The 20,761-nt window shown below is 39.1% G+C and overlaps 1 protein-coding gene across 1 annotated transcript in view; it reads right to left on the bottom strand.

Moving 5' to 3' along the window:
• Positions 1 to 20,761, bottom strand: part of LOC136858001 (protein FAM169B) — a 44,098-nt gene that overhangs the window by 20,936 nt on the left and 2,401 nt on the right. Inside the window, exon 4 of the mRNA XM_067137183.2 lies at positions 798 to 978. Within this exon, the coding sequence (XP_066993284.1) occupies positions 798 to 978 (181 nt within the window). The remainder of the gene's footprint in view (positions 1 to 797; positions 979 to 20,761) is intronic.

Raw genomic sequence — 20,761 nt, 5'->3', positions numbered from 1 at the left:
TTATCAGTAAGAAGTCGGCAGTGATAGTACATTGCTCTTTGTTAAATAAAATCCTCATCAATCAATCAGTCAGTCAGACTCTCAGGTGTTCCCCTAAAGATGTTAAGCAGGATAATAGACCCTTTTCCACCAAATATTACCAAAAGTTCATGCTGACATGCCAAATAATTTGGAGGGAATTGTTGTGTTGTTGCTGTAAAAATGACTCAGTTTCTTGTAAGCCATGTTGAGGAGCAAAAATCATATTTGGTTTCCAGGGAAAGGGTTGCGAGAATGAGATGATTAACCAAAAGCAAACTGTGATATGAAATGTTATATACTTTTGAATGTTTTTAATTCTCATTCTTAGCATAAGAAAAACACACGTACTGAGATGTAAAGAATAGTGTGAACATATGGAAACAAGTCCTTAAATGCAATGTGAATATACAGTAATACTGATTACCAATAACCTCACACTTCGAGTATACGAGGAAAATTGGAAAATCTAACAGGGGTCCCAAAGAATTGTTCATTTGGCTATGATGACAAGAAGAGATCCCAAAAATAAAAAAATGATTTATGGAACATACGAACAAAAAGAATATCTGAGAAACAAAATGCTCTTATAATTCAAGATAGACACGTCATTGAACATAAGTAAACTACATGTTCTCTAATCTCTCTTTAAAAAGATTACCAAAGTCCAAACAGACAGCTTTAAGAGAATTGTATTTGTTCTATCAAAGAAGCATTATATACATCAAACACAAGAGTGTAAGATAATATCATACAAATTCTTTGCATGTAATAACTACCTTTAGGTTTGACAGTGTAAAATCCTACAGCCTTTCCATCAATCCACAGTATCTTGATGACATCCAAGGGATCTGGAACGTCAAAGACTACTTCCAGTTCATTTTCATTTGGGGGTTCATGTTCTTTATAAAGTATTTGGCTGAGAGTATAATGAACTACCTTATCCAGGTCAGTTTCTGCCTGCAAATTTCACAAAAGTTATTTTCACTTATTTAAACATTCCAAACTAATGTAACATATCAAATCATGTCCACATATTCAAAATAATGCACCATCTCAAACCTAGGCCTATACATTCCAAACTAATGCATTCTCTTGTATCTAGGTCCTTACGTTCAAACTAATAACTATATATAATTTAGGTCGATTCATTCAAACTTGTACACCATCTCAAATCTAGGTCCACAAATCTCGACAAATGTAGCCTACGTTCTCAAATCGAGATACATACATTCCAAAAAATACATCATCAAATCTAGGTCCATACATTCCAATCAATCCGCCCTCTCTAATCTAGGTACTAACCAGTACTGATGATTATTAGTACAGCATAATGAGTCATCTACAGAGATACTCTATCTAGGTCATACATGTCATTAAAGAGATAGTACATTTCTATCTGAAATATATGAAATTAAAAAACTGCATGAGGGAATCTAAATGCTGTTTAGGAAAGCCTTATACCATATGATGTAGCCAGCATTAAGTAAGGGCAATAAATGAACAAAAGATTGTTATCTTTTAGATCAAATCCATCATTTTCGCAAGACAAAATACGTGCGGTCAGAACAAATCACACGGTATAGTGCAGCGTGGAGAACAGTATCCCAAACGGTTACAAATATGGGAGGACTCCTGGTCTAGTGTCAGCTCCATCACAAAGTACTATGGACAGGTAGATTAAATGGGAAATGTTGAGTGTGGTATTGGGATTTCCCATATTAGTGAAGGAAAGACTTAGAGCTGAATGTAAAACTATCAGACCAGCAGAGAGGAGTGTAACAGTGACTGCCAATTAAATGGCTAATTAGGTATGGCTCCTCTACGACCGAACCAGTGACAAGTTCGTTTGCGTGGTTGTAGTTAGGAGGTAGAAGAGAGTGCATATAAGCCTCTGGTAAAACCTGAATTACAGTATGTTTTCGGTGTATTGGACCCACACCAGGATTATTTGATATGAGAACTGTAAAATATCCAAAGAAAAGCAGCACAATTTGTTCTGCGTGATTTCTAACAAAAGAGTAGTGTTACAAAAACTTTGCAAATTTTGGACTGGGAAGACTTGGAAGTAAGGATATGAGCTGCTCGACAAAGCTTTCTGAGCTGTCAGTGGAGAAACAGCATAGAATTACATCAGTAGATGAATAAGCTTGAGTGGAGATTTTAAAGATAGGAAATATCATGACATGAAGATAAGAGTGGAATTCAAGAGGACAAACTGGGACAACACCTACAGGAAGAGCAATTAGGGAATGGAATTATTTCTCAAGGGAAATTTTCAATAAATTTCCGCATTGTTTGAAATAATTTAAGAAAAGACAAGGTACACAACCGATAGGTTAACAATTGCCGCAAAGATGACAGATCTAAATGCAAATCAACGGACGGACGGACGGACGGATGGATTGGAACCCAAAATAGTCCTACACGGTTTCCACACAGTGGCCAAGGAAAAACAGGGCAATTATTGAAATTAAATGATTCCAATCTACTGGGTTTCATTGCACACAAAGTAATAATGATGGAAGAAATATGCTACACTTTTGTGGAAATGGATTTGTAGTTCAGTGCACTTCTACACACATGGGTAGCAATAAATCAAGTAAACTTATAGATTCATATGACTATTGATATCATGTTCATAGTCATACACCTCCACCTTCACGTGGAATCCAAACCACTGGGATGTGATATTTGTTTTCCAAAGTCCTACATGCACTGGTTAGGATTTGAGTCACAGCCACCTTGGTGAGAAGTCAGTAATTATACCACCTGACTATCATGCCCCAGGGAAGCAATAAAATTTCACAGTTTAGTTCAACACCTCCAAAACGTAATAAAAAATTTTTGTCCTAAAGATCATCTGATGAGAACAGCAGATCACACAACATTTGACATGACCCACAACATTCCATCAACGTGGCACTGTCCCCTTCAAATTTGGCTATCATTGGATTATTTACGACAGGTCGACATTAAAAGTTTTATTGTTCGCCGGGAGTTGTATTCATCATTTGGAAAGCTGTGTGTGTGCACCAAACTGGTTTTTTCTGTCATTCAGAGGGACAAAGTATTGATCTGTCTTCGATTGAGTGCAGGGTAAATCACGTGACAAGCCAGTGTCCCCAAGCGAGGCACGCGCACGTCGACCTGCGCTGCAAGCAGGCAAGCTTCTAGAAACAGTCAAGACCAATTACAAGAGACCCCGTGAACCAATAATCGTCTCTTAAAAAAAAAAAAAAAAAAAAAAAAAAAAAAAAAAAAAAAAAAAAAAAAAAAAGAGCATAACCACCTAGCGAAAACTATAAAACGTCATGATCACAGTAAATCAATCTGTACTCTGATTAAATCTACTCCGATCTGAACTCTCTGGTCTACATTCTGCTGGTGACGATATTCATCGGGGCCACATGGGAAAAATTCATCCGTGCAAGCAGACATCCGCTCTGCTAATTTAGTGCAGTTTTACTATAAAGTCTTATGGACTAAACTTCAACATTAGTGATCCAAGTTAAGTTTATTTCTCCACGAGAACATTAAATATTCCAGCGTGTGTGTGCACATTCTAATATCTATTGCATTAGTTACAGCTTACATTACTGGCACATGGCGAACCTCATCCCAGCAAATCGACGTGTACTTCAAGATGGATTCTTCCTCTACAATGTACAACATAACTGCATCGTGGGACGTCTACCGCCATGTCTCCATGACCTGCTAAGCATGTAAGGCATTTCTGGCTGGAGCAGGTGACTGACGGGAAAATGCCGGAATGACGAACCTCAACCTGGACTCGAACTTCAGCTAAACTTGAGTACCATTTTAACTGTTTGATATCTTTCTCATCTTTGTAAAACTAGATGATCTTTCGTCCCTAAATCATAGTTCTATTAGTTTTGTAGTAGACTGAGTTACTTTCATTTTCATTTCATGAGGTGTTGTGGTAGTTGAGTTACGTGTGTGTGACTGAAATTTGAAATCTTTTAGATTAATTATTGTAGTCTGTCTTTGAATGAGTTCCCATACGTAGGATTTGGACATATTTAAAAATCACTGACCACGCGATAAACTTCATTTGCTTACGTGTGATATTGGAAATATCTTGATTGGAGTTATATGTAAATTTTGTGAGATAGGGTCGAATTTAGTGTAATTTTAAGTTCACTTGCATTCTTTAGGATCGAGTCATCTAATTTCACAACATTTCAGAAGGACTGATAGATCTAATAATCACTAAAAATAATAATAAATTCAAGTAAAAGACCGGGTTAAGAATGGAATTAAACGGTCGTGGGCTATAATTGTCTTAGATTCCTTATATATCATATTTAATGTGCTCAGTTCATGATGCGCCTGGAATATTGGCAGTCCCGCGGGATATCAACTGAATAATTTATTATTGAATGATTTGTTGCTTGTGTCTTTGGGAGCACAATGTGAATTACAGTAAAGTGGAGCACACATTGAATACATTTCATAAATAGGGAGTAATAATAATGTGATTAAGGCTCACGAACACTACATTTGCGACTTATAACCCATGTGATGGTGATGGTTATGGAATTATATTAGAATCTTCAAGTTAATTTCAGAAATTTAGATGGATCTCCGTTGCTGTTTAATGAGTATTTCATTTCAAGTGTTACCACTAGTTCGATCACTAGCCACTAGCTGTGAGCTTGCATCCGGGAGATAGTAGGTTCGAATCCCACTATCGGCAGCCCTGAAAATGGTTTTCCGTGGTTTCCCATTTTCACATCAGGCGAATGCTGGGGCTGTACCTTAATTAAGGCCACGGCCGCTTCCTTCCAACTCCTAGGCCTTTCCTATCCCATCGTCGCCATAAGACCTATCTGTGTCGGTGCGACGTAAAGCCCCTAGAAAAAAAAAAAAAAAAAAACTAGCCACTAATTGGATTGAGAATATTACCAGACATGAGTTCATCCTCCGGATATTATTGACGCGACCATGCTAAAACATACATACATACATTATCATTATAGACTGTTATGCCTTTCAGCGTTCAGTCTGCAAGCCTCTGTAAATTTACTAAACGTCGCCACAATCCTCGATTTGCAACTAGTGTTGTGGCCTCATTTAGTTCTATACCTCTTATCTTTAAATCGTTAGAAACCGAGTCTAACCATCATCGTCTTGGTCTCCCTCTACTTCTCTTACCCTCCATGGCAGAGTCCATTATTCTCCTAGGTAACCTATCCTCCTCCATTCGCCTCACATGACCCCACCACCGAAGCCGGTTTATGCGTACAGCTTTATCCATCGAGTTCATTCCTAAATTAGCCTTTATCTCCTCATTCTGAGTACCCTCCTGCCATTGTTCCCACCTGTTTGTACCAGCAATCATTCTTGCTACTTTCATGTCTGTTAATTCTAACTTATGAATAAGATATCCTGAGTCCACCCAGCTTTCGCTCTCATAAAGCAAAGTTGGTCTGAAAACAGACCGATGTAAAGATAGTTTTGTCTGGGAGCTGACTTCCTTCTTACAGAATACTACTGATCTCAACTGCGAGCTCACTGCATTAGCTTTACTACACCTCGATTCAATCTCACTTACTATATTACCATCCTGGGAGAATACACAATTTAAATACTTGAAATTATTGACCTGTTCTAGCTTTGTATCACCAATCTGACATTCAATTCTGTTGAATTTCTTACCTACTGACATCAATTTTTATACCATTTTCATTGCACCTATTTTCAAGTTCCAAAATATTAGACTGCAGGCTTTCGGCACAGTCTGCCATTAAGACCAAGTCGTCAGCATAGGCCAAACTGCTTACTACATTTCCACCTAACTGAATTCCTCCCTGCCACTTTATACCTTTCAGCAGATGATCCATGTAAACTACGAACAGCAAAGGTGAAAGATTACAGCCTTGTCTAATCCCTGTAAGTACCTTGAACCAAGAACTCATTCTACCATCAATTCTCACTGAGGCCCAATTGTCAACATAAATGCCTTTGATTGATTTTAATAATCTACCTCTAATTCCATGGTCCCCCAGTATAGTGAATATCTTTTCCCTCAGTACCCTGTAATATGCTTTCTCTGGATCTACGAAACATAAACACAACTGCCTATTTCTCTCGTAGCATTTTTCAATTACCTGGCGCATACTGAAAATCTGATCCTGACAGCTGCTTGACCTAGCCTTTCCAGGTTATTACCAAAATCTTCCCATGACTTCTTTTGGGATTCAACAACTATTTGTTTCGCTCTGTTTCTTTCATCTACGTATAAATCCCTGTCTGCCTCGGCCCTTGTTTGGAGCCATTTCTGATAAGCCTTCTTTTTACGTTTACAGGCTGCTCTCACTTCATCATTGCACCAAGATGTTCACTTTTTCCCATCTTTACACACAGTTGTTCCTAGGCATTCCCTTGCTGTTTCTACTACAGCATCCCTGTATGCCACCCATTCACTTTCTATATCCTGAACCTGCTTACTGTCTACTGTTCGAAACTTCTCACTAATCATATCCATGTACTGTCTAATTTCCTCGTCCTGGAGATTTTCTACCCTTATTTGTTTGCAGACGGTTTTCACTTTCTCTACCCTAGGCCTACAGACACTTAGTTCACTACACATCAGATGGTGGTCTGTATCATCGAAAAATCCGCAAAAAAACTCGTACATTCCTAACAGATTCCCTGAATTCAAAGTCTGTTAAGATATAGTTTATTATGGATCTGGTACCCCTAGCCTCCCATGTGTAGCGGTGAATAGCCTTATGCTTGAAGAATGTATTCGTAACAGCTAAACCCATACTAGCAAGAAGTCCAGCAAACGCTTCCCATTCCCATTAGCTTCCATATCTTCCCCACATTTACCAATCACCCTTTCGTATCCTTCAGTTCTATTCCCAACTGTCGCATTGAAATCACCCATTAGCACTATTCTATCCTTGCTGTTGACCCTGACCACGATGTCACTCAATGCTTCATAAAACTTGTCAACTTCATCCTCATCTGCACCCTCACATGGTGAATACACGGACACAATTCTTGTCCTAATTCCTCCAACTGACAAATCTACCCACATCATTCGCTCATTTACGTGCCTAACAGAAACTATGTTGCGTGCAATGGTATTCCTGATAAAGAGCCCTACCCCAGACTCTGCCCTTCCCTTTCTAACACCCGTCAAGTACACTTTATAATCTCCTATCTCTTCCTCGTTATCTCCCCTTACCCGAATATCACTTACTCCTAGCACATCCAAATGCATCCTCTTTGCTGACTCAGCCAGTTCTACCTTCTTTCTTCCATAAGCCCCATTAATATTGATAGCTCCTCATCGAATTCCATTTCGTTCACCAAGTTGTTTCCAAGGAGTCCATCGCCTGTCAAATGGGAGTGGGACTCCATTACACCCGTAGGTTCGAGGCTTGCTTAAACTGTTCTGAGCTTGGTAAATTCATGAAGCAGGATGCTACTCTACTTGCACGTAGTCCAAGTGAGGATCTCTCCTCTAACGGGTTATGGACCACCGGTGAATTGTATAGTCCTAGCCGCCTGAGCACAAGGAGGGCCATGACTCAGAATATGTCCGAGATGCCCCCTCCCATTCCATAGCAACTGGTATCCCGACTCTCAGGACCACTTACTAGGCCACTCAGCCGTTGGCCATGGTTCACAAACTAGGACGTGACTACAGTAACCCACAAACATGAACCATCCATGCTAAGAATAATTAATTAATTTATAATGGCAGGATTTGTTGTAAATATCGTGTATATAAAAATACGTGTTACTTTGTGTGAATGCGGTGTGTGTGTGTTGTAATTAGGAATATTTTCATGTTTTCAATTATTCAGTGTATTTTAATCTGGTCGTGCGTTCATCGCAACGGCACGGATTATTTTCAACATTATTTGCCACCATGATGACTTGTTTAGTATATTTTAAGGAACAATTTGTTGAGAATAACGTTGAGTAAGACCAGGCTAGGATTTAATTTGCACTTACCAAAGATTTAGACGAAAGATCGTTGAGTTCATTTCCAACAAAGGCAAGCGATTTATAAATCAATCCTTAACTCACACGTGTTTATAAGAAAATTTTCAGTGCATTTATATTAAAATTTCCAAAATATTTCAGTGTGATTTGAAACTTTAATTGCCATGCAAGTATAAATCTAATGTCCACAAATGGCATAATTAGCTTGAAATTAAGAGATAACGAGTAATGATGATAATAACTTTTTGCTAGGGGCTTTACGTCGCACCTACACAGATAGGTCTTTTGGCGACGATGGGATAGGAAAGGCCTAGGAGTTGGAAGGAAGCGGCCGTGGCCTTAATTAAGGTACAGCCCCAGCATTTGCCTGGTGTGAAAATGGGAAACCACGGAAAACCATTTTCAGGGCTGCCGATAGTGGGATTCGAACCTACTATCTCCCGGATGCAAGCTCACAGCCGTGCGCCTCTACACGCACAACCAACTCGCCCAGTATGATAATAACTAATTGGATAATTAATTAATTGTAAAAATGTGTGTCATAATTACAGTGAGAATTATTTAGTGAGATACACTAATTTGTAAACACGATCTGTGATGATAAAAGTAAATGCTACACAGATAGGGTTGGAAATAAATAATAATAATTAATTAATTAAAATCTTGGAGTCAACTTAGATTTTCCATCAGAATTTCTACTGGTGTTAGTAATGGACGTTACATACCTTGGTTAATGAGATTCACCAGTATTTAACATTGACCATGTGTTGAGATTGCAATAAATTAATGAAACCTTAAGTTAATTTTATTATGAATAATAAGCGAGATAGCTGCCTACTAATTTTGTGTAAATCCTCATTGAAGTCTCAGAATACTTTCATTTAGAGAAATATTTTAATTTTTGAAGGCAGTGAAGGCCTAACCTTTTGTTAATTTTTATTCCAGAATATTACCATAAAGCTGGAGGACGAGGACTATGTTTGATTGGTTGTTAATTGCTACAGGAAGACCTGTTGCAATACAATTGGTATAATTAAATACGAGTATGTATTTCCAAGTACTTGCAGCAATCGCTTGGCAAATATCAACGAAAGTTCGATATGAAGGAAGCAAAAGACTCCCATAAATATGTGCTGGTATGCCGCACAGAGAACTTAGCAAGCAGAGTGCAGGGAAACGTGAAGTACGGGGTAATGGCACTATTCAAATGTCATGGTTCAAGTAACCACAATCAGTGCAGATAACATCCCAAGCTGTGTGCCGATTACAATTATGGGCCATTTCCCAAGAGGAATTTCCGCGGTAGGTAAATACTAAGCAAAACAAAAGGGAACACAGAAATGAGAACTCCCAAAAGCACAGGTTTAAAAAAATGAACAGATATATTGAAACAACTTCAAAAGAGATAACAAATGTTTTCACAACAGAGAGTAAAATGGACTGTTTGATACACCATAGAAAAAGTGAATCATACAAGTTATTGATAGGTCTTATTTTGGTCCATACAGACACTAAAAAAAAGGGCAACCACACAAATTACAATAAATCTTTGGTATACTCAGGTATGAGATAAGGGCTATAGGAATAAATTAATATTCTCATTACATTCTCCAACATGACAACGTTTACATGAATGCCGTGCGAAAACAGCAAGAAATTTTGAAAAGGAACAAGTAAAAATTACACAAGTTAAAGGGAACTTTCCAGTACCTAAAAGGGTACACAATAAAACAACATCATATCCCCCAAAATCTAACACACTCTTGTTTGAGACAGGAAGATACTAGAACATTCAAAATGTAAACAGCAGACGCAGTGTGAAATTGGCAGACCACAATGTTACCAAATTTCATTTGTAAATTATGAGAAATTACGAATGGGAGACGAAAAGGAGAGTGGAAAGAGGAGCAGGAAAAGAAAACCAAGAAACAAACAGCAGGGAAAGGGAAATTAAGTAATGATCAGGCTGTCAAGTCCCACTTCAAAACGAGGGAAGGGAAAGTTCATGCACAACACTTTAAAAGTTGAAGGTGACCGTAATATCGCTAGTCGAGAACACTTCTTCCTTCACATTTCCACCACAAGTCTAAAGTCAATAGTTTGGCACAGCGTAATTTCGTAGAGTCCTGAAGGGACTAGAGTTTGAAATCCAAGCAATAGCAAAGCCCATGTAGAGAGAGAGAGGGAAAAATTGAATGGATGATAATAATAATAAAAGTCTGCTCACCCAATACATAGAGAAGAATGAAGTAAAAATGAAATGCACACGGTCCAGCCGTGTACACTGCTCAAGCTCCCACTGCCGATTACAACATATCAATCAAGAAAAAGCGGTGAGTATATATACGGAAGCGAAGCGAGCTCGAGAAAATACTGGAACCAGGTGACGTCATGGTGATTGCGCGTGGAGGGGCAACAGCCCAAGCAGTGGTGAGACAGACTTGTAAGCTGACAGTTCGTGAAGCAGCGCAATATAATGTGCACTGAATCGGAGCGGAGAAGTATGCATAAGGTAAGCGAAGTTGAGCTCGTAACAGACCAGACATTATGAAAGATCATTGTATTTAACCCCAGCAAGGATATTTTGTGTTCATTGATGCTTATGTCAATAAATGTAAGAGTGTTGTTTAAAATTTTTTTTTTTTGCTTGGTCGTCACCCATTTTTCCCTTAAATGCCTCTAAAAACGGAAAGCCAGGAACGAACGGTCCACCCCGGGATCTCTCGCTCACTGGCTGGGCTTAGCTCAGCAATAATGGGGGCAGCACAGTCTGGTAAAAAATCAATACAACATGTGGCCACACTAGGCAATATAATGATAAGACTGTTCTGTAGTACTTTGGGTAAAGAGTCACATTCATACATCAAAGCTACCCGAAGCTCTAGGACAGCCCATGGTGGTAGGCTACCTAATGCTAAAGTACATCCCAAGCATTACTTGATACCATTTCAACAAAAAGAAGTTAATACTGTATCTGAAGTACATTTCATGAGGCCACGAAGGAAAATAAAACAATGGAAAATTTACTTGTTACACTCATGTTCATAAAAACAGGAACACCTTGAAAGGCTAGAGGTAGGAAGTTCATATTCACAGAACATGTGAATTAGTATATTCTGAAGAAATGATTAGCATTTGAACCATGTTGGCCCACAGGTTCAAGGTCCATATCCATATCTTGGCGCACAACCACCGACTGGTAAAATGTGCCTGCAGCTCTTGTTGTCACTATAAACCAAAGGTTATGGATCAGTGTGGCTTGAGCAGAAATGCAGGATGCCTCGCAGATGTATGCAAGAACCGTACCTTCAAATGAGGCTTTTTTGCTACTTGCTTTACTTTGCACTGATACAGATGGCGACGATGGGATAGGAAAGGGCTAGGACTGGGAAGGATGTGGCCGTGGCCTTACTTAAGGTACAGACCCAGCATTTGAGTGGTGCAAAAATGGAAAACCATCGAAAACCATCTTCGGAGCTGCCGGCAATGGGGTTCGAACCCAATATCTCCCGGATGCAAGATCACAGCTCTGCGCCCCTAACCACACAGCCAACTCGCCTGGTCGTCAAATGAGTGAGTTTGAAAGAGAGAACGTGATGCATCCATCTGGGAAACTGCTGCTCGTGTGGAATTAAGTGTGTTGGCAGTGCAATAAGTGTGTACAGAATGGTTCACAGAAGGTCGTAGAATACGATGAGATGGGTCTCTTCGCACCACCCAGACCACCCCCCAAGAAGATCGACACCTCATCCGAATGGCATTGCAGGACAGATCTGCGTTCTCCTCGGCTCTGGCGCAACAGTGGAACAGTGTAACACATCGTACACTATCAGGAATGTCAGTCCGTCACCGTTTATTACGGTCTGGGTTACCGGCGCGTCGTCCACATTTCCACATACCTTTGACTAATGTGCATAAATATGCTAGACTGCAACGGTGTATGGAACAACGTCACTGGGGACAAGAATGGCAGCAGATGGTGTTTCCAGATGAATCCAGGTTCTGTTTGTTTGAAAATGATGGCTGCATTTGTTTCACGACAGACAGGGAAAGAGGCATCACACTGACTGCATTTGCACAGCACGTAGATAGATAGATAGATAGATAGATAGATAGATAGATAGATAGATAGATAGATAGATAGATAGATAGATAAAGCCTTTATTTTCTGTAGCGAAGTTAGGGCTCTTGGCCCTTTCTTACACTTAACCACACACATATTGTTATTATTCCATACAATGACATTGATTAAATTAAAATACCAAGAACTACAAATAACACTAATTTTTAAGACAAAAATATTAATATATACATGCAAAGAAGAATGAAAGAAAAAGTAACTGCCTACATAATACAGGTTTGAGGAAAAAAACAATCAATACACAACGAAAGAAATACGAATGTAAAAATACTAGTAAGCTTAATAAAAATACTAAATGAAATTTAACTAATTGTATCCTTGCAAGACTAGATCTAAGTTAAATACTGTACTTACTACTAGCTATTTTTAGACTACTTCTACTTCGTAAATACAATATGGATGTTTTTAATTTAATTTAAATTATCATATTAAACCAATATTTAATTTATTGTGCAAGAATCTCATATCATTTTCACACACAATCACTCGTTCCACTCATACAGGTACTGTACCTTGCTGGAAGCACTTAACGAGGAACTGCTGGTAGGAGGTTTTAAATATACTTTTTGATGCAGCATCCTTGATGTCTTTGGGAAGAGCATTCCACCATCCCGAAGCAGTGATAGTAAATGATCGATGGTATGTGGTTGTTCGGTGGACAGGTATTTCTAGGAGGGACACTGAGCGAGTATCATGGAGATGTAAAGAACCAAGGTGACGGAAATTGCTGGAGAGATAAGCAGGGATGTCTTCCGAAAGTACCTCGTACACAAGAGTATTTGCATGTAGTTTATGCCTGTCGTCTAGTCGTAACCAAGATAATTGTTTATAGTAGGGAGAAACTCGAGCGTCATACCGTAAATCCATAGCATATCTAAGACAAGCATTTTGAGTGCGTTGTAGTTTCAAGCTTAATTCTTTTGTTATATCCGTAAGAATTACATCACAGTAGTCAAAAATGGGAAATAATAATGACCGAACAAGTTGAATTTTTAGTGATCGAGGGAATACATTTCTGAAACGTTTCAAGGGGTGCAAGCCACAATAAACCTTTTTGCAGATATTCTTAACTTGCGCTGACCAGTTTAGAGTTTCCGTTATAATAACACCAAGGTTAGAAACTGATTCACAATAAGGTATAACAGTATTATTTAAAGTTACGGGAGGAATGCAATTTTGTTTTAAAATGTGAAGATTCTTTGATGTACCGATGATAATGGCTTGCGTTTTATGGGGGTTTAATTTAAGGTTGTTTTTAATTGCATAGCTATTAATTTGCTCAAGGTCAGCGTTTACATTACATATTGCTTGTTGTATATTATTAGTTCTAGTGTGGTAATAAATTTGCAGATCATCAGCATAAAGATGGTACTTGCAGTGCTTAATTGATCTGGTGATATCATTTATATATAAAGTGAATAGGAGAGGGCCTAGGACTGACCCTTGTGGAACACCAATATTTTTTGTTCGCCACGTTGATTTATTATTATTTGCAACCACACACTGCCGGCGGTTTGTGAGGTAAGAATAGAAAAATTCCAGCACTTTCTGGCTAAAGTTTAAGGACTGTAATTTGGAAAGAAGCAACCTAGGATCGACAGTATCAAATGCGCTACTGAAATCTAAAAGAGTAAGTATTGTCACTTGTTTGTTGTCCATTGCATATCTAATGTCATCTGTCACTTTCAGCAGAGCTGTCATGGTACTATGTTTTTTCTTAAAGCCTGATTGGTAAGAGTCGAGTAAAGCATATTTATGTAAGTACGTAAGGATTTGCTCATGTACCAGGCGTTCCAGCACTTTGGATAGGGGTGGTAGGATAGAAACTGGTCGGTAATCTGAAGGAATACTGGGTCCATCCTTTTTTTGGGATTGGGATGACGAGGGCATCCTTCCACGCCGTAGGGAAAATTCCTTGGGTTAAACAGTAGTTAATAATGTGTGTTACGATCGGCAGAATGGCGCCAATGATATATTTGTAGAAAGACAGAGGTATGCCATCGTGTCCAGCAGCATTTGATCTGAGAGAATACATAACTCGTTTTACGTCATTTATACCAACCTCTTTAAACACAAATGTATTTAAATATTTATTTATTTATTTATTTATTTATTTATTTATTTATTTATTTATTTATTTATTTATTTATTTATTTATTTATTTATTTATTTATTTCATGCCTTCATTTGTGGCGAAGTTAAGGCTCACGGCCCTCTCTTACACTTAACCATAAAATGAATATTATTATTATTACTATTATTATTATTATTATTATTATTATTATTATTATTATTATTATTATTATTACTGTTATAAAAATATTATTATTATTACTTGTACAGTTATGAAAATTATTATTATTATTATTATTATTATTATTATTATTATTATTATTATTTGCTCTTACAGTGGATTCGGCCGACGTGAAGTGTAAATTTAAGTCATCAAGGGATACATTCGGCGCCTGCTTTAATAAATTTCGACCTATACCCATCGTTCGTAATTGTTTCCATATTTCTGTCGAGTTCTTGCATTTCGATACTTGACATATGTGTTTATATTTACTGTTTCTGATTAACTGTTTAACCCTGTTGCGGAGAACGCGGTAATTTTCAAAGTCATTAGCATTACCCGTTCGTTTAAACCTTCTGTACCATGAGTCACGCTTTGCCATTTCTGATACAGCACCAACTCAAGACCTTATGGTGTGGGGTGCTATTGGGTATAACCACAAATCATAGATGATGCGTGTCCAGGGCACTGTGACCAGTTTGATCTACGTGAACGACATCCTGCGACGTGTAGCCATACCCTTTCTGCATGACACCCCAGACGCCATATTTCAGCAAGACAATGCGGGACCACATGTTGCTGCATGAACACGTGCCTTCTTGTTGTCGCAGGATGTCAGACTATTGCCCTGGCCCGCCCGATCACCAGACTTGTCACAATCGAAAATGTGTAGGATATGGTGAAATGACGGGTGCAGCGCTGTGACCCAATGCCAACTACCAACGATGAACTGTGGAACCAGGTGAATGCAGCATGGATGGCTAGAACCTAGGATGCCATTCGTGCCTTTTACGCGTCAATGCCGTCACGCATGGAACAAGTTATCAGTACCCTTGGAGGACCCAGTACCTACTACGCAACAGGACACATGCTGAACCTAGGTGACTGAAATGCTAATTGTTTCTGCAGAGCATACTAATGAACATGTCCTGTGAATATGAACTTCCTATCTCTAGTCTTTCAAGGTGTTCTGTTTTTATTAACATAAGTGTATTATTTAGGGTGTTCAAAAATGATTCCCACTCCCTCATAACTCTTAAAAAGTAGCTCTTTGAAATGAGTGCCCAGTGTAAGTGAAAAAGGAGCTATTAAAAATAACCAGAATTATTTTATTACTAGAAAATACTTCACATTCACTTACAGACTTTAGAAGCATTTCCCTTCAGACAAAACACAGCAGTTACAGTGTTCAGTCCACTGTTCAAAACACTGCCTGAAGCCCTTCATGGATAGTGTGTTGAGTATACCTGAAATTTTATTGTTTTATTTTTTGTTTTATTGTTTGATGAACCTGAAGCTTCTTTTTTCAATGTAATGTGCTAGTGCTAGATCCACAAATAAGGTGGATATGGCATCACCTCAATGCCCAATGCAGTGATTATTTCCTCAGTTTTGATGGCAAGATTAATAGGCATATTGTCCTGATGAAGAATCCATCCCATATGAGAAAGGTGTGGTCTTTTTTTTTTTTTTTTTTTTTTTGGTAAGTTTCCTCTTGAGTGGCTCCTTAAATACCTCACAGTAGTAATCAGCAATAACAGGGCACTGCTAATGATGGAAGCAGGTTTTGTCACATGTGATGACTTTGGCCGAAATATCTGGTTCTCGCTGAAGCCTCCCTTGCCAAAGCTGACGTGCCACACCACGGTGATCCTTCTGTTTGTCATTCATCGCACAAGGCACTTTTCTGCTACTCTGCGATAGCCAAGAACATTGTGTATGATGTTTTTATTGATCCATAGAACATAGTCATGTTCAATGCAAACTGCACTATTAATACACGATGGTCTTCCCACAAGATGATATTAAGTGTGTTGACACTGCATTCGGTCTTCAAAGGTTGAGGGTTGCCTGGGGCATGGAGCATCCTTGAGATCAGTTTTACCCTCCCTAAATTGTTTACGTCACTCAAATACTTGCATTTTTCCCATGGCCTGTTGCGACATTTCCACTGTTTGTGATGGAGTTTTGTTGAGGAGAATGCAAAATCTAATTCATGCATGTTGGGTACAGTAAGCATATCCTTACACTTCAGCTGTTTACCTCCAATTGAGAAGCTCCACATGCAATGTTCTCATGGCCACCACATGACATTGCTATTGCACACAGGTAAAACAGTGCTGCATTATTCGTGCTCATATATTGATGTATTCCTGGACAACACTCAGATGACATGAGAGATAATCATATGCAACGGTGGACTGTGTGGTTTCTCTAGAGGTTAGGACAGGCTGCTTCAAACATCACATGCATGTGGGGAAGCAGTGTGAAGTCAGAGAACTGTGTTTGCTGGATAGCAGAGTTCGAAGATGGTTAGGACTGTACTGAAAATCGCAAAAACAGTTGGTGTCAGCAACTGCATGCAAACCAGGCAATACTCTCCGCATGTGCGACTTGACTCTGGAGAACAGGCAAATCACTTTCAATGAACAAAAGAATGTAACAGGTTTGTTATGTGGAACACTGCACACCATCATCCACCAGGATTTGAAGTTGAAAATGGTCTATGCCCATTGGGTGCCCCAGTCTTCTCACCATTGCACAGAAACAGAAGTATGTGGAGACAAGCCAATAGTTGCTGCAGCTGTACAGCACATCCAGCAGAGTTCTTAGAGCATCTGGGCACTGTCAATAAGTCGTGGTTCTAGTTCGAGTCTCTGGAAAAGAAACACCAGTCCATGGAGTGACAGTTGTTGAGAGCCCTCCCTGCAAGAAGTCATGGCTGGGACTATTCAGCCAGAAGCAAATGGTGACTATGTTCCGGGACCAAGAGAGGATCCTTCTGTGCCCTCCAATGTGATCACCTACAGTGATCGGTACTGTAATTCACTGTGCTGATTCTGTCGACACATTCAGCAATGCTGCTATGGAAAATGAGGATGCAGTGATCTTATCTAGCATAATGATGCACAGCCACGTGGCAGTCAGCAGACCACTGCTACCCTGGATGCTCTAGGATACACTCGCTGGATCTTGTCCCTAGCGACTGTTCAATGCAATGAAAATTGTCATGCAGGGTAAGAAGTTTACCTCCAACGTTGAGCTTCAGGCAGTTGTCCTGCAGCAACACGATTTACCCCCAAAGAATGGTTTGCTGCATACCTACGGTAACTGCTGGAGCGATAGCAAAAGTGCATACACTTTGGCCAGGAATGCCTCTAATATAATTTGTATTTATTTTGTTTCAATGAATGGTTACTGTGAAAGAAATACATTTAGTGTTACTCATTTTTGAATGCCCCAAGAACCATGATCATTTTTGCAATCAAAACTGCAGCTCATACACAAGTATCTTAGCAGTAAACCCTGAAATGTTAACAATGACATGGTTTACTGATGAAGTTTTGACTTTCAGAGTATGTGAATTTTCATTACACATGGACATAGAGCAGCATTGTGAGTCCACAAAACATAATTTTGTTCACAAAACTTGAAAGCTTTTTGATCTGTAAAACAACACACTAATAAATTAACAGGTACCGGTATGTTATAATATTATATGTGTTAAATTAATGTTTCAACACACTGAAAAGCTTCAAAGTTGTACTAACAGAATTGACACTGAAAACATATGGCTACCTTCTTAACAAACAATTTTAATTGCAAAAATTAGGCATTATTTTGATATGAAATTTCTGCTGAGAGAGTCACTGGGCTAGCTTTGTTGAAAGGGATTGTGACTACTGGTGATTACCAGGACATATTTTTTATTATCCTTGAAGAGCAACTAGACAATACTGAATTTACACTGAAGTATTTCCAATAGGACAAAACAATTTCTCCATAGGGAAACTGTTGTATACAAGCAACTTGGTATACAAGCCACAACATAAAAGTTTATTACTTCAACACATTTTTTACAATATGTACATGAAATAGAACGAAACTTTTCTTGAAGCTTGTTGAGTTGCACGCGTTTAATGTTAATATAAGGTAGTAGGCTGAGGGCCTGAGTATTATTTACATAGGTACAAATGGCGATTCCTATATACATTCAATCTTGTCTTGATGAGACAGTCTGTTCAAATGAGAGAATGTTCTTGATAGTCGAAAACTATCGGTCATGTATAATAACAAGTGTAACTTGTAGAGAGAGTTCGTATTAGCAGAATGCTAACAGGAGGCGTATAACTTGCAAGGAACTTGCGTCTAGTGTTCATATATAGCAGAATGCTATGATTGGAGTCGGAGCACTGTAGGGGACTTGAGTGAGTAGTAAAATGCTTGGATGGGTGCTTGACGTGGCTACGGGATGCAGGATGAATGAGACAATGTCCAGAGGTGAAACCTCAGGGCCAGGAATCAGTCCACCTATTCAGAACACATTTTTAAGAGGGTACCTCCGTGTCTGACTTGCGGTGTAGTCTGGTCGTCGGACACTGTAGGAGTCCTGGAGAGGCGAGAAACGTTTCTGCTCTGGGACTCTCCACTTTCACTATTCAAACTCTCCCCACCCACCGTTAAAAACCGAAGAGTGTTCACAGATCACGGACGTCTGCGGCCTGGTTATTCCAGCTCTGCAACTTTGGACTGTTAGATCGGCAGCGTAGTACTGTTTGTTAAAAGTGAGAAAATGTGAGATTTTTCATTTGATTATTTTATATGAAAGCATTGCTTTTAATTGCACCATTCCTACTGACGTCATTGTAATGACCTATGTTCATTTCAGTTGGGAAAACCACTAAGAGAGTCTTTCTGAGGATCTAAAAAGGCAGTTGGAGAGTGACTGTCTGCCATTATAATGAAAACTCCCCAACCTGATTGTGACTGATGGTAGGCAAGCGGGCCTACCATTACAATGAAAATTCCCAAACACAGTCTTCACATGAGAAAAGACGTTTGGTGACTTCCCCGTCGCGTTTCTAGGGTAACGTTAAGAGCTATGCAAGTTAATCCACTCTTGCTCACAACGTTTACACTACCTAACCTAGAATGCTGTATACAATGTAGAATTCCGTAGCGAAGCACGGGTACATCAGCTAGTGAATATAAATAAAACAAAGTATATGAAGTTGGGAGATAAGAGGGAGCAAGAGGAAGGACCACAGAGAGAATACATGGAAAGGGAAAGATATTTGGAGCAGTCAGAGATCAGGACGGATGGAGAAAGAGGACAAATGCAGAGTTGCAAGGATTGTTTGGTCAGCCAGATATTGTTGTTAAAATTAAGCAGGGAAGAATTAGGTGGGCTGGTCATGTTCAGAGAATGGCAGAAACCAGTACTGTCAAAAACATCTTTATAGGAAAACCAGAAGGAAGAAGGAGGAGAGGAAGGCCCAGGAGGAAATGGATTGATGATTGAGGACGACCTTAGAAAGATGGAAATTAAATGCTGGAGAAGGAAAGCTGAGGACCGGGACGAATGGAAGCAGGTGATTAAGGAGGCCAAGGACCTACATGGACTGTAGCGCCGACCAGTAAGTAAGTAATTCACTTGCAGTAGTGTTACTGTATAATCATTATGTTGATAGAGATAACCAATCAGTCATCAATGATCTGCATTTAGGGCAGTAGCCCCTTTGGCAGATTCCCTATCAGCTGTTTACCTAGTCTTTTGTAAAATAATTTCAAAGAAGTTGGAAACATCTTCCTTGGTAAATTATTCCAATCCCTAACTCCTCCTACTATAAACATATTTGCTCCAATTTGTCCTCTTGAATTCCAACTTTATCTTGATATTGTAATCTTTCCTAAAAGATGGGACTTCTCACTAAAATAGTTTGTACAAGTCATTCAAATTTCATAAGCCAGTAGAATTTATTCTCCAGTAGTTTAGCATTTCCATAAACACTGTTGTACTCTGACAGAAAGCCCCAGGAGTTCTTAACTTGGGAGCATGGGTTGGTGATAATGGGACTCTTAGCTGAGTCCTGCCGTTGCTTCCATTTACTTGTGCCAAGCTCCTTACTTTCACCTATCCTATCCGACCTCCCTTTGTCAACTCTTGTTCTTTTCCAACCCCAATGGTATTAGAGCATTGAAAGCCTAGGAAGCCCTTCAAAGCCCTTGTCTTTCTTTGGCCGATACCTTCATTTTTGAAAGTGTCAGACCCATCCAGCTTTTTCTTTCTGATTAGTTTTAATAGAGGATGGTTGCTTAGTTGTACTTCCTCTTAAAACAATAATCACCGCCACCACCATCTTGCAGAAATGCTGCAGATGGTAACTTATCAATTCGTTGCCATAAGACCTATCTGTGTCAGTGCGACTTAGAGCCAATTGTAATCATCATCATCATTTTACAGTTCCAGTTTCCCGGGTACTGTTGACGAGCCTCTTCCATTCTGTCTTACTGAGATATGTTCTGTTGTTAATGACGTCCTC

The sequence above is a fragment of the Anabrus simplex genome, chromosome 1, assembly GCF_040414725.1.
Source record: "Anabrus simplex isolate iqAnaSimp1 chromosome 1, ASM4041472v1, whole genome shotgun sequence".
Classification (NCBI taxonomy): domain Eukaryota; kingdom Metazoa; phylum Arthropoda; class Insecta; order Orthoptera; family Tettigoniidae; genus Anabrus; species Anabrus simplex.
The sequence above is the reverse complement of the archived record's forward strand: the minus strand, read 5'-3'. Positions and strand labels throughout refer to the sequence as shown.